Source organism: Megascapheus bottae, chromosome 14 (assembly GCF_031878675.1).
Source record: "Megascapheus bottae isolate mThoBot1 chromosome 14, mThoBot2.hap1, whole genome shotgun sequence".
In the NCBI taxonomy this organism is placed as follows: Eukaryota; Metazoa; Chordata; class Mammalia; order Rodentia; family Geomyidae; genus Megascapheus; species Megascapheus bottae.
The window spans coordinates 59,562,755-59,576,937 of NC_143522.1; the positions used below are offsets into that span (position 1 = coordinate 59,562,755).

Here is a 14,183-nt window from a genome sequence, read left to right on the forward strand (position 1 = left end):
GCTAAAAGGTCAGGGATGCCACTGGTGACCAGCATGCCAGGATATATACACCAGCTCAGTTCAGTGCACACCTATGGTACACATAGAGATGCAAAAAACAACCTATGTGGCATTTGGTGGCTTAAAAACAAACAAACAAACAAAAACAAACAAACAAACCTGTAAGAGGGCCAGGAGCATGGTAGAGTGCTTGCCTAGCAAGTATGAAGACCAGGGTTTGATTCCTTGGTACCACATACATAGAAAAAAGCTGAAAGTGGTACTGAGGCTCCAGTGGTAGAGCTCTAGCCTTGAGAAAGCCCAAGGACGGTGCTCAAGTCCTGAGTTCAAGCACCAGGACTAGCAAAAACTAAAATGAATAAATAAAATGCTAAAAGATGCCAGTTGCCATTGCTTCACACATGTAATCCTCACTTCTCAGCAGGGTAAGAAGGTTTGAAACCAGACTGCATAGAAAATCTGCTTTTATCTCCAATAAACCAGCAAAAAGCCAGAACTATAACTATGGCTCAAGTGGTAGAGCTCCAGCCTTAAGCAAAAAAGAAAAAAAAAAGATGCAAGTCCTTAAGTTCAAGCCTCAGTACCAGCATTATTAAATAAATAAATAAAGGCTAAAAGACTTTCCTGCCTTAGCCCGATACGGTGGCACACCTGTAATCCTAGCTACTCAGAAGCCTGAGATCTGAGGATCAAGGTTCAAAGCCAGACTAGGCACAAAAGAATGTGACTCATCTCTAATCACTAGTAAACAGGAAGTGGCCTTGAGCTGAAGAGCTCAGGGGCAGTGCACAGGCCCAGAGTTCAAGCCCCATGACCCACAAAAAACAAAAAACAAAGACTTTCCTGCCTTAACAAGAATGAAGCAGCCACACTGCCTTTACAACTGGATAACCATCTCTTTCTTGGCTCCTTTTGCCCCTCTTTCACAGCACCTCCTACCTTTGGGGCAAGGATGCTTCAGCCTTCTCTACCAGCTTGACTGCTGCTGTAGCCTGCGTCCCTAAAACTTACAGGGTGTCTAGATGGCCTAAGACCTGTTGTTAGGGCCTGTAAAGGCCTCTTCTCCATCCCCATCCCAGGACTGGGGACAGGAGTAATAACTAGACAGGCAAAGAGGATATAGCTGGGATGTCCCACACATGCATAGAAAGCCAAGCAGAAAGTTAGCTGGTATGCATATATATATATGCTGGGAATGGTGATTCACGACTATAATCCCAGCTACTTAGGAGTTAAGAGCTAGGAGCACCATAGTCTAAGGCCAGCTTTGGCAAAAATTGCAAATGTATCTGAAAAATAACAAGCAAAAAGGGCAAAGAGAGTGGCTCAGGTGATGAAATATAGGTTCTGAGTTCAAAACCTCAGGAGAGGGAAAGGAAGAATTACAAAACAAACTCTAGTCACTCAGGACAAGACTACCTCAAGATTGGTTTCATATTACCAGAAGTAATAACCATAAAGGCTTTTAAGAGCTGTCTCAGCTGGATGCTGGTACCTCACACCTGTAACCCTAAATAGTCAAGAGGCTGAGGTCTAAGGATTGTAGTTATATGCCAGCCTAGACAGGAAAGTCTGTGAGATTCTTTTTTTTTTTTTTTTTTTTTGCCAGGGCCTTAGCACTGTCCTTGGACTTTCTCAAGGCTAGAGCTCTACCACTTGTGCCTCAGCACCACTTCCAGCTTTTTTGTATGTATGTGGTACCGAGGAATCGAACCCAGTTCTTCATGCATGCTAGGCAAGCACTTTAACCAGTAGGCCAAACTCCCGGCCCTCTATTTTTTTAGTAGATTGTGGGGCTTGAACTCAGGGCCTGGGCAAGTCTGTGAGATTCTTTTTTTTTTTTTTGCCAGTCCTGGGCTTGAGCTCAGGGCCCCAGCCCTGTCCTTGGACTTTCTCAAGGCTAGAGCTCTACCACTTGAGCCTTAACACCACTTCCAGCTTTTTACTTTGTATATGGTACTGAGGAATTGAACCCAGGTCTTTGTGCATGCTAGGCAAGCACTCTACCACTAGGCCAAACTCCCGGCCAAGTCTGTGAGATTCTTTTTTTTTTTTTTTTTTTTTGCCAGTCCTGGGCGTGAGCTCAGGGCCTGAGCACTGTCCTTGGACTTTCTCAAGGCTAGAGCTCTTCCACTTGAGCCTTAGCACCACTTCTGGCTTTTTTCTATATATGTGGTACCAAGGAATCGAACCCGGGTCCTCGTGCATGCTAGGCAAGCACTTTAACCACTAGGCCAAACTCCCGGCCCCAATCTGTGAGATTCTTATCTCCAGTTAAACACCAAAAAGCCAGAAGTAGAGCTGTGGTCCAGCTGGTGGAGCACTTACTGTAACAAGTTAAACCTCTCTTTCTAGATGAAGAGGGTGAGACCTAGAGAGGTTCTCTGATAAGCCACAATCTATGCAGCTACTTTGGGACAAAACTGGTAGTAATCTCTGGGTTCCAGGGTCACTTTGAACATGAGTATTATAAATTAGAGAATGGGGTATTAGTTCAGTGGTAGAGAATTTGTCTGGCCTTTGTGAGTAAAATCCCTGCAAAAATAAAATAGAATAAAGTAGAGGTGATACTTCTTTTTCCTTTGGAGGCTGACCTTCTACTCTTGTTTTTTTTCCCATTATTTAGAGAATACTTTATTAGTTTCTGTAATCAAACCCACGTAGATAAGACCTTACATATTTAATACAGTGTGTTTACCCCCATACATGACCTTAGGCTTAAGCATTACTGCCTTAGTCTCCTCTAATGTTGAGCCTACAGGCCCATGAAACAAGTCCAGCCAAGTATGAAACATTTTTTAAAAAACTACTAATCCTATCCAGGCACCAGTGGTTTATGCCTATAATCCTAGCTAGCTTAAGAGGCTGAGAAAGCCAGCCTGGGCAGGAAAATCTCTGAGACTTTCATCAACTACCAAAGAAGCCAGAAGTGGATCTGTGGCATAAGTGGTAGAATATTAGCCTTGAGCACAAAATGGCTCAGGAACAGTGCTCAGGCCCTAAGTTCAAGCCCTAGGATTGCCAAAAAGAAGGGAGAAAGAAAGCAAGTTAGTCTCCAGTGAAATATTTGTTGAATGGCATTGTGGTTGTCAAGTCTTCTGTGAATAAACAAGAGAAGTTTGAGAAGTGAGACAGGATGCAACGTTTTGAACTACCTGTACAGGTCCTGCTAAAGACTGTTTTGCTAACACCTCCAAAAGTGGAGTTCACAAAGATTCCTGTGTGTCATATTTTTTGAAAGTAAATTCAAAGTTGGACTACAAGTAAGAGCTCAGAGAGCCTGTGAGAACACAACAGGCTCTGAGGAACAAGGGGACAGGGCCTTCCCCAGGATGGAAGTTCTGCTTGTGTTGTCATTAGTGATGAGAGCCTCAGAAATGATCTGACCCCAGGGGAGCTAGTCCTTCTCCAAGAGTTCTGCCTTCTAGGCTTTTCCAAATCTTTTTAGTGGGTTCTCTGAAGCTTCTAGGTACCACATGCGTCTGCTTATTACCATTCCATCACCAAGTCCTTCTTTCTTAGCACTACTTTTCTTCCGTGCTTCTGGGTTCTGTTTTAGTCAAGAACAGTAAGTAAACCAGGTGGGGTATGCCTGTAATCCCAATTAAAGCCTGAGCAGTTCGTGAGACCTTGTGTGAAGCAAGGTGTGGGGTCATGACTTAAGAGGTAGGCACTTGCTTACTGTATTTGAAGTTCTGTGTTCAACCCTTAATACCTTAATTTTATATAAGCTCATATGAATCTTAAGGCCCATATAAAATTATGCTTCAGTGCCTTGTTCTCAGAAGGTGAATGGGTCTTGAAGGAAAACATCTTTTAAAAAAGATGCTGGTGTAGCTGGGCACAGTGGCTCATGCCTGTAATCCTAGCTACTCAGGAGGATGAGATCTGAGGATCATGGTTCAAAGCCAGCCTGGGCACTAAAGACCCCAAGATGCTTATCTCCAATAAAACACTAGAAAACAGGGAAGTGGGGCTATGACTCAGGGGTAGGGCTGTAGCCTTGAGCTAAAGAGCTCAGGGACAGTGCCCAGGCCCCGAGTTCAAGCCCCATGACCCCCCCCCAAAAAAAGATGCTAGTCGCCCATCCTAGCTACTATTCAGGAAGCTGAGTTTGGAAGGGTCTTGCTTTAAATACAGCAGAGGCAGGAAAGTCTATGAGCCTCTCATCTGTACTTAGTTACTAAGAAAAAGCCCAAAGTGTGCTATGGCTCAAGGAGTAAAGTGCTAGCCTTGACACAAAGGGACCGAATTCAGGCTCTGACTTCAAGACCTAGGACCAGTCCCCCCCCCCCAAAAAAAAAAGATATGTTTGCTGGCTTATAACTGTAATCCTAGCTACTCAAGGAGGCTGAGATCTGAGGATCAGGGTTCAAAGGACAGGCCAGGCAAGAAAGTCCATGAGACTCTTATCTCCAGTTAACTACTAAAAATTCTAGAAGTAGAGCTGTGGCTTAAGTGATAAATTTTCAAAATTCCATTCAAAACTATGCCACCTAGGTTTCTTACTTAGTAAAAGACAACTAGTCCATCACAGTGGACCTATGGTGTTACAATGGTGTTAAAATATCAGGTTGGTAGTGTTTTGTGACCCAGAAATCAAAATTCCCAGATTAGACCCATCAAAATTTTTACAACTTTAATTAAAAATCAATTTCCAGGGGCACTAGTATTAAAAGATTCCTGTAAAGTTCAACTCCAATCTACATCACAGAGAAATGCAGAAAGACCCTTATGTATCAAAATTGTGAGAAGGTAGGACACTACCAAGGAGTAAGAATCATGTCAGTTTCATTAGGAAGCCATGAAGGAAGCATGTTTCTTTACAAATGTTTACAGCAATCAGGTTCAGTACAGCCTAAAGAGAGGTCCTCTCAGTATGCATTGCCAGCTGACTACATGAATAGGCCCACAGTCTAGTTCTTTCTTGTTTCTTCCAATTCCAAATGTCAGGGCTCAGATATGCTCATCTATGTTTACTGTCATGGGGCTTGGCATATGGAGTATGTTTTTGGTCCCCTGGCCTGGAATTTGGCCCAAATGCCTTAATCTTGGCTTCACCAGTGTGAACCAGTTGCTCTTAAGCCAAATCAAGATGTGAACAACAGCTGGACTCTTATTAAAGGAGTCATCTGATTCCAGGAGGAAATCAGTTCTTATTTTGCCTTTCTCTGAATTTGGTCTATGGTTTGCCTATATAGTGCCAGAAGCTGCCAAATACAGGTAGCCAGGCAGTCACATGTTCACAACACAGAATGATCTCATGATTTGGGATGTTAGGAAATTCAACTTGTGGAAAGATCTTGTCCTTGCAGCGTGGGGATGTCAGTGGTTGATTCAGCACTAAATCTGAACTATCAAAACAGTTGGGCAGGTAATCAAGGGGTCACCTGAATTGCACATCATGTACTTGTCAAAGAGGAAGCCATCCACACAGCACCTTGATCCTTACAGTAAGTGATTAAAAATGAGATTTCCTTCTATCTGACACCATCATATTGGAGATGAGATGTTCAAAAGCATTAAGGTTTTCATTGCCCTTTGTGAGCCCATTTACCGTCCAAGCCACCTGTACAGTTCAACACTGCCCTCCTACCTACCTATCATCCCCCACTTTGTCTCAGCTCCAAAGTTCTGGCTTCTGTGTCTCGTAAGCAGGTTTGAGTGAAAGGCCTAAAATTTACTGCAGTCCTAGTTTGCCTACAGGATAAAGCAATCATCTATATAATTGGAAGACATTAATAGGTGTATCAGACTAAAAGCCTCCCCCCCCCCACCGTTTTCTGGGTCACTCAGGACAGTTCCTATCTGTTTCTCAAAGTTTATTCTGCTAGAGGATTAGAGGATTATTTGCAGTTTTATGTGATGGTAACACAGTCTAATAGAAATGTAAGTCATTCATATTATCCCATCCTCTGCAGATATCCTCAAATGAATAAATTCAATATAGCCCTGAGCATCAGTTGTTGAAAAAAAATCTGGTAGTAAAAAGTACAACAATTAATTATGAATTTCCTTAGAGAATTTATGTTTTTCTGGTCCTGGGGCTTGAACTCAGGGTCTGGACACTGTCCTTGGATACTTTTTGCCCAAGGCTAGCATTCTGCTACGGAGCCACAGCACCACTTCCAGCTTTTTCCTGTGTTTGTGGCAGCAAAGAATCGAACCCTGGCTTTGTGCATACTAGGCGGGCACTCTACCACTAGGCTATGCTCCCATCCTCCCTGAGCCATTTTGTTTCAAGACTAGCACTTTTTCACTGAGCCACAACTCTATTTCTAGCCTTTTCTGAGTAGCTTATTGGAGGATAAGAGTCTTAAGGACTTTCCTGCCCAGGGTGGCTTTGAACCATGATCCTAGAATCTCAGCCTCCTGAGTAGCTAGGATTATGGCCATAAGCCACCAGTGCCTGGACTCTCTAATTACGTAAATTTGTCCATTTGAAACTTGCAGGGTGTTTTGCAATCTAACCTGTTTAGGAATGAAAACTTATGATTATGGTAAACAGCTCATCTCCTTGGTTTCCTTCTTCTTTTACAACTTAAGGACTCTGATAAAGGTTTCTTAGGGGAACAATTTGGCTCTTTTTAGCTTGCTAGGTATCATTTTCTGTTACTTTCTACTTCTCCTATGCACTAGCCTAACTTTCTAATAAGAACACCAGTAAGAGAAGTAGCTTGGTTTCAGATAACTATTGCATTTGTATGAAAAATACCTGATGCTTGCAGGGCTATCAAGGCATCATTCCAAGGTAGTGATTTAGGGGCCAGGGGTGTGTGTCTACTTGATACCCTTGGGCTTGCCTAGAGAAGCCTAGAAAGCAGAGCTCTTAAATACAAACAGTGGGCTTAAATTTCAGCTCTGGCATTTCCCAGTTCTGTGACCTTGGCTTTGAGCTGTTTGCTCCTAGGTAAAAAACAGATAATAATCATAAGATTGACATGTATGTTAAGATTCAACACTGTCTGGAAAGCAATTAAGTACTAAAATCATTGCTACTAGTGACTAAAGATATTCTTGTGACTAAAGATATTCCTGATCACCCATTCTCTTGCCAAAATTTACTTGCTTTGTTTTCTAGATCTTAATACTTAGTTTTGCACTATCATGTCTTGCAGCTGTTTCATTTCCATGCCTTCTTATCCTCGGCTTAAGCAAAGTGGAAGTAGGTTGTTATACTAGGTTGTTATGAACTGAATGTTAACTTTTTTCATAACTTTAAAATTAATTTCCTTAATAGGATCCTAGATAATGTTTAATCTGGATAAAGTGCACATCATTTTGGATGAGATGGTGTTAAATGGCTGCATTGTGGAAACCAATCGGGCAAGAATTCTTGCCCCTCTGCTAATCCTTGATAAGATGTCAGAAAGCTGAATGGAAGGAAGGGTTTATCAGACAGCATTGGATTTATAGGAAATGCAACCACCATGGAATCCACCTCAACATATGTAGCCCAGAAGAATCTGGAAGGCCACAAATGGCAAAGTGGAATAACCTTTCAATCATTATACCTATTGTTTTCCCCAGTTCTTAAATAGTAAACAAAAATGCATTTTTAAAGTATGAACAAAGCAATGGTTTCACCGAGTTTTATTTTCTAATTGTAAGCATACAAATATAAGGAATCTTTTTGGCCACTGCTTCTTTTTACAAAAGAAGAATATGTGGAAGTTATCAGACAATAAAAAATTGTAAGTTTACTGAAATAAACATGATAGCTTGAGAAAACCTGTCTTCTAAGTACTTTTTAAACATCTTAGTAAGCTGGGCACAGGTGCTCACACCTATAATCCTAGCTACTCATATGGATGAGATCTGAGGATTACATTTGAAGCTTACTCAGACAGAAAACTCCCTGGAACTCCTATGTCCAATTACCCACCAAAAAGCTAGAGTGAAGGTTTGTATAACACTATATATGTTTATAAATTTAGCTGGGAACTGGTGGCTCATGCTTGTAATCCTAGCTATTCAGGAGGCTGAGATTTAAGGTCCCCAGTTCAAAGCCAGTCCAAGCAGGAAAGTCTGTGATATGCTTATTGCCAATTAAACATCAGAAAAACAGAAGTGGCTATGGCTCAAAGTGGTAGAGTGTTAGCTAGAGCAAAAGAGCTCAGGTACAATGCCCAGGCTCTGAGTTCAAGCCCTACTTACAAAAGAGAAAGAAGAGAGAGAGGGGATTGGGGGAAGGAGAGAGTGCTAAGTGGTGTCTGGCTAAGAAAAAAAAGGAAATGTACTTATAACCTAATAGAACTATAAGCCTTCTGCAAATCACCTTTATAATAACAATAAAAACTTTTTTATAAATAAAATTTACTTTTACTTTTTAAAAACTTCTGGTATGCCAGAAGGAAAGTGGTACACTTACAATCCCAGCACTCAAGAGACTAAGGCAAGAGAATCAACAGTTGTAGACCAGGGCTATATGGCAAGAGCCTGTTATCAAAACCAACACAGATAACACTTTATTACAAGTGTACCAGAAGAAAACCGCAAAATTAAGCTGGTACCAGTGGCTCACTTCTATAATTCTAGCTACTCAGGAGGTTGCAATCTGAGTATTGTGATCAAAGCTAGTCTAGGCAAAGAGTCTGTGAGATTCTTATTTCCAGTTAACCACCAAAAAGCTGGAAGTTGAGATATGGCTCAAGTGGTAGAGTACTAGCCTTGAGCAAAAACAGCTAAGGGACAGGGACCTGGCCCTGAGTTCAAACCCCAAGACCAGCACAACACTAAAAAACAAAAAACCCAACAATATAAAAATAACTGCAAAAATTAAGATTTTTATACTATTTGCCAGTTTCCGAAAGCCTTTGATACTGTTTAATATCTCTTGGCAGTTAAAATGCCATTACCATGAAATTATAATAATATATCAAATAATGAATGTTTAAATGTTAAAAGAAGGCTGGGAGCATAGCCTAAGGGTAGAGTGCGCACCTCGCATGCATGAAGTCCTGGGTTTGATTCTTCGGTACCACATACACAGAAAAAGCCAGAAGTGGTGCTATGGCTCAAGGGGCAAAGCGAAAGCCTTGAGCAAAAAGTGTCCTGAGGACAGTGCCCAAACCCCAAGTTCAAGATCCAGGACTGGCAAAAACAAAACAAAACAAAAACATTAACAAAGAGCTGGGTGCCGGTGGCACACACTTGTAATTCTAGCTACTCAAGAGGCTGAGATCTGAGGATCATAACATGAAGCAATCCTGGGCAGGAAAGTCCACGAGACTCCCATCTCCTAAAAACTACTGAAAGGAGCAGAAGTGGGGCTGTGGTTCAAGTGGTAGGGCACTAGTCTTGAGGGAAAAAAGAAAGATAGTGCTCAGACTTCAGGCCCACTCATGGGGGTAGGGGAGGTTAGTAGAGTGGGAAGGGAGAAAAAGAGTCCTGGAGTCTTCTGCCTGGGCTTGATTAGAGCCATGATCTTCCCAATCCTGAGTAGGTAGACCTGAAGGTGTGAGCTACCATAGCTAGTTCACACACACACACACAATTTTTTTTTTTTTTTTTTTTTGCCAGACCCAGGGCTTAAACTCAGGGCCTAGGCACTGTCCTTGAGCTTTATCAAGGCTGTGATCTGCCACTTGAGCCATAGCAGCACTTCCAGCTTGTTCCGTGCATGTGGTTCCTAAGAAGGCTTCATGTATACTAGGCAAGCACTCTATCACTAAGCCAGACTCCTGACCCCAATACTTATTCTTTTAACTCACAGAATGTATGCAAGGCACCCGTGGCTCACACATGAAATCCTAGCTACTTAGGAGGATGAGATCTGAAGATCAGGGGTTTGAAGCCAGTCCATGCAGGCAAGTCCATAAAACTTTAATCTCTGATTGACCAGCAAAAAGGCAGAAGTGGAGCTGTGGCTCAAGTGAACTGGCAGACCCCCCCCACCCCCCCGAGGTTCAAATCCCACTACCAAGGGAAAAAATGTTTTAGAAGTAAACTACTAAGTCACAATTGAACAGCAATGCCTTGGATTTCCACCCCCCCTCCCCCATAGCTTTCCCTGTGCATTCACCATTCAGGCAACAGTAGACTATATAAAACTGGTTTTGCTAGCATTTTGTATGTAAAGTCCAGCTACTCAGGAGGAAGAGACAGGAAGATCACACAGTCCAAGGCTAGCTCAGGTAAAAGTCTGAAATCCTAGCATGGTTCAAGTGGCAGATAACTTGTCTAGCAAGTGCAAGGCCCTGAGTTCAAACATTAGTAACTACCAAAAGGGAGGACATGCATATATGAACATGGAAACTGAGGTCAAGTGAGGGAAAATGAGAATTAAGATAACATCCCATGTAATGTTCCCATGAATGTTTCATCTGTAACATTCAATCTTGCCAAAAGGGCATTTCTAAAGACTGCTCTAGCTCTCATATATGAGATTTTCTTTCTTTCTTTTTTTTCTTTTGCCAGTCCTGGGGACTGAGCACTGTCCTTGGTCTTTCCTCAAGTCTAGTGCTTTACCACTTGAGCCACAGCACCACTTGTGCCTTTTCTATATATGTGAGACAGAGTAATTGAACCTGGGTCTTCCTACATGCTAGGCAAGTAGGCAAGTACTTAACTAGGCCAAAATCCTAGCCCCAAGATGTTTTTTTTAAATTTTTTTCTACATCTATTTATGTATTTCAAAGTTTTACTTAAAAGGACCCAGAAAGGTGATCATTTGGGGCTTGAAAGGCAAGACTGAGTTCTAGACTCATTCAGGAAGGCTTCTTACCCATGGGAACACTTTAAGTGGCACATGTATAGAGAGTTATGATTTAAGTGATTTGGTGTGGGGAAAGCCCCGACTAGCTCAAAGTACTTTGGAGGTCTTTCTGAGACAAAGTAGTTGGGAAACACTGTCCTAGTTGGTAGGCACTTAATCAGAAGCATATTCAGGTAACTGCTGAAACTGGTACACCAGAAGTGGCTAGGGAGTGAATAAAATTAATTTTGGGGTCACATTAAAATAGATGAATTACATCTTGGCACAGATTTCAGTACCTTCAGAGAATAAAAAGACTTTTAAAAATAAAAGGTAGCTATAGGAAAATACTCAAAACTTACAATATACTCGACACTAGATGTCTTGTAGCACTTGAATCAGTTGAACTGTGATGTGACTATTTGTATTTAAGAGACTAAAAAAAATCTTACTATACCAATTCTTCTCAATTCATCTTAATTTAGTAAATGTCTTTTTTCATTAATAAAATACTTTTGGGCCGGGAGTTTGGCCTAGTGGTAGAGTGCTTGCCTAGCATGCATAAAGACCCGAGTTCAATTCCTCAGTACCATATACATAAAAAAAAGCCGGAAGAGGTGCTGAGGCTCAAGTGGTAGAACTGTAACCTTGAGAAAGTCCAAGGACAGTGCTCAGGTCCTGAGCTCAAGGCCAGGACTGGCAAAAACAAAAACAAAACAAAAAACCCCAAACAAACAAAAAACAGTAATGTATTTAAGTATTGAAAGAAAAAAAAAAACAAAAACCTGCTTTTTGAATTGAAACACCAGTCATATATTTAAATATTGGTATTAGGGGGCCAGGAATTTGGCCTAGTGGTAGAGTGCTTGCCTAGCATGCACGAAGACCCGGGTTCGATTCCTCGGTACCACATACATGGAAAAAAGCTGGAAGTGGTGCTGAGGCTCAAGTGGTAGAGCTCTAACCTTGAGAAAGTCCAAGGACAATACTCAGGACCTGAGCTCAAGCCCAGGACTGGCAAAAAAAAAAAAAAAAAAAAGTAAATACTGGTATTAGATTTTAAATTTTAAGTGTCTCATGGAGCTGACACTGACAATAAAATATTTAAAAGTTATCTCAGATTATATAATTGTAACATTTTTAGGCAAACAAATATATGGTTGGCCCTCCATATTCTTTGTTTCCCTATATGTAGATTCAAATTATAGATAATGAGATGACTTAAATTATGGAGGAAAATATGGATAGGCTATGTGCAAGTGTTATGCCATTTTACATAAGAGATTGGAACATCCTTAGATTTTGCTATGAAGGTCATAGGAGTATCTCAGCAACCAGTTCTCTAGAATACTCAGGGACAACATACTCAAATCATTGACTGTAGTGGAAGTTATCTCTTCAAATGTAACTACTGGGCAATTTCAAACATGCTTTTAGTGCCCTCACGAACATCAGGCCTTGTTACATTTCTTTATGCACAGCTATGGTAACAGTAAGGCTATGGAAAATGGAAATACAATTCCTCATGTAAGATCAGGAAACAAATATCCTGGTGGTTTCTTTCCATGCCAAAATATGAAAAACATTGCTGTCTTTTTTGTCTGACACTAGGACTCAAAATTAATATCTGACACTTGCTTTTGCTCATTGGCTGGTGCTCTACACTTAAGCCATGCCTCCAACCCCATGTAAATCATTCTCAATCTCAGATTTCTACCTCTCTGCAGATCCAATGGTAAATAAATGAGCTGGTTTTTTTTTTTTTTTTTTTTTTTTTTGCCCAGTCCTGGGGTTGAGCTCAGGGCCTGAGCCCTGTCCTTGGACTTTCTCAAGGCTAGAGCTCTACCACTTGAGCCTCAGCACCACTTCCAGCTTTTTTCTATGCATGTGGTACTGAGGAATCGAACTCGGGTCTTTGTGCATGCTAGGCAAGCACTCTACCACTAGGCCAAACTCCCAGCCCCAGGTGAGCTGTTTTAAAAAGCTTATCAGCCAGGTGCCAAGGCTCATTCTAGTAATCCTAGCTACTCAGGAGACTTAGTGAGATCTGATTATCAAAGTTGGAAGTCAGCTGGGACAAAAAAGTCTATGAGACACTTTTCTCCAATTAACCACCAGAGAACTACAAGTGGTGCTGTGGCTCAAAGTGTTACCTTTGAGCATAAAAGTGAAAAAGCTCAGGGACAATGCCTAGGTGCCAAGGTTAAGATCCACAACTAACAAAAAAGGAAAAAAAGCTGGAAGTAAGCTATGGCTCAAGTGATAGAGTACTATACTTGAGCAAAAGAAGCTTAGGGACAATACATTGTAACTGAAGATTTCTATGCAATAGCAGATGGATCAAAAGTATGTGAATATAAATTCTAGTATTTTCTATAAAAACACATTTTAATATCAGAAAACTAAATTTGAGTAATTCAAAATGAAAAGTATCTGGTTAAGCTCCTCTTAGGCCTGATGACTCCAGTGAAATAGTCACATGACACAGTTTTGTACGCTGCAAACATTTTAATGATTATTGTTGAGCATACATTTTGGAAATTTATTTCAAACTGCAACAAGTTTAAATAAATGTTTATAATATACAAAGAAAATACAACCAAACATAAAACTTGCTTCAAGTGTGCCTTGCACCTAGACCAGTGTTTCCCCCTCCCTTAATACATCTCTTATTTTTGAGCTGCACAAACACACTTAAGAATTTGATCTTTATAGTATGTCATTTAGGAAATAAAAATATACTCCCACCTCAAAGAAATAAAAAGGTTGTGCATGATTATATGCCAAACAAAAGAGAGAACACTAGAATACTCTGATAGTGCAGGCATCATTAAAAAGGAAAAGAAAAAGCTTGAGATGCTCATTAACTCTCTCTGTCTTAAGGAAGCAGGATTTTTGATGAAGTAGTTTAAAAGTCAGCAAAATGGGGGATCAGTGATGACAACTGTAGTGTATGGAATATGAAATAACAAACTTTACACAAATACACTGTTAGAAATTTACCAGTGAACACTGAAGATCTGAGAAGCTGCTCTTTGGAACAGTCGAGTGAGTGGGATCATCTTTTCCAGTCACATGAGCCCTTGTGAATCAACACAGTGTCCTGTCCTGTGCAATATACCTGCTGGCTGGGTAAAGGATTTTTTTTTTTTTTTGTCATTAGCAGCTAACAAACTTATTCCACATGTCTTAAAGCCTTAATGGTGGGATAAAAGGCAAGTGTCATTAGTGTGGAGGATCACACTTTTCTGCACACAAACACAAGAGGCTTCACTAGAATTTTAAGTCTCTGATGACTCCCATTTTACTTCAGAACTCAATTGAGATGAAAGCCTTTCTCCATTGTAGCAGCTAGCAATCGTTCTCTCATTATCTCCTCAGAAGAATATTCAGGCAACTTAAGATAATGCACACATGTATTGACTGATGGATAGCTTGCATCAGTAGCATCAACCTACAAAAAATGAAAATAATAGAATACACCATG

The 14,183-nt window shown here is 40.9% G+C and overlaps 2 protein-coding genes across 6 annotated transcripts in view; one reads left to right on the forward strand and one right to left on the reverse strand.

The window, feature by feature from the left end:
* Ap4s1 (adaptor related protein complex 4 subunit sigma 1) overlaps positions 1–7,580 on the forward strand; it is a 40,541-nt gene extending 32,961 nt beyond the window's left edge. Inside the window, exon 6 of the mRNA XM_090345346.1 lies at positions 7,249–7,580. Within this exon, the coding sequence (XP_090201472.1) occupies positions 7,249–7,377 (129 nt within the window). The 3' untranslated portion in view covers positions 7,378–7,580. The remainder of the gene's footprint in view (positions 1–7,248) is intronic.
* A 5,604-nt stretch (positions 7,581–13,184) lies between these two features.
* Positions 13,185–14,183, reverse strand: part of Hectd1 (HECT domain E3 ubiquitin protein ligase 1) — a 95,332-nt gene continuing 94,333 nt past the window's right edge. For all 5 annotated transcript variants that reach the window (XM_090345347.1, XM_090345349.1, XM_090345351.1 and 2 more), the window contains one exon: positions 13,185–14,150. In XM_090345347.1, coding sequence (XP_090201473.1) covers positions 14,013–14,150 — 138 coding nt within the window. In that variant the 3' untranslated portion in view covers positions 13,185–14,012. The remainder of the gene's footprint in view (positions 14,151–14,183) is intronic.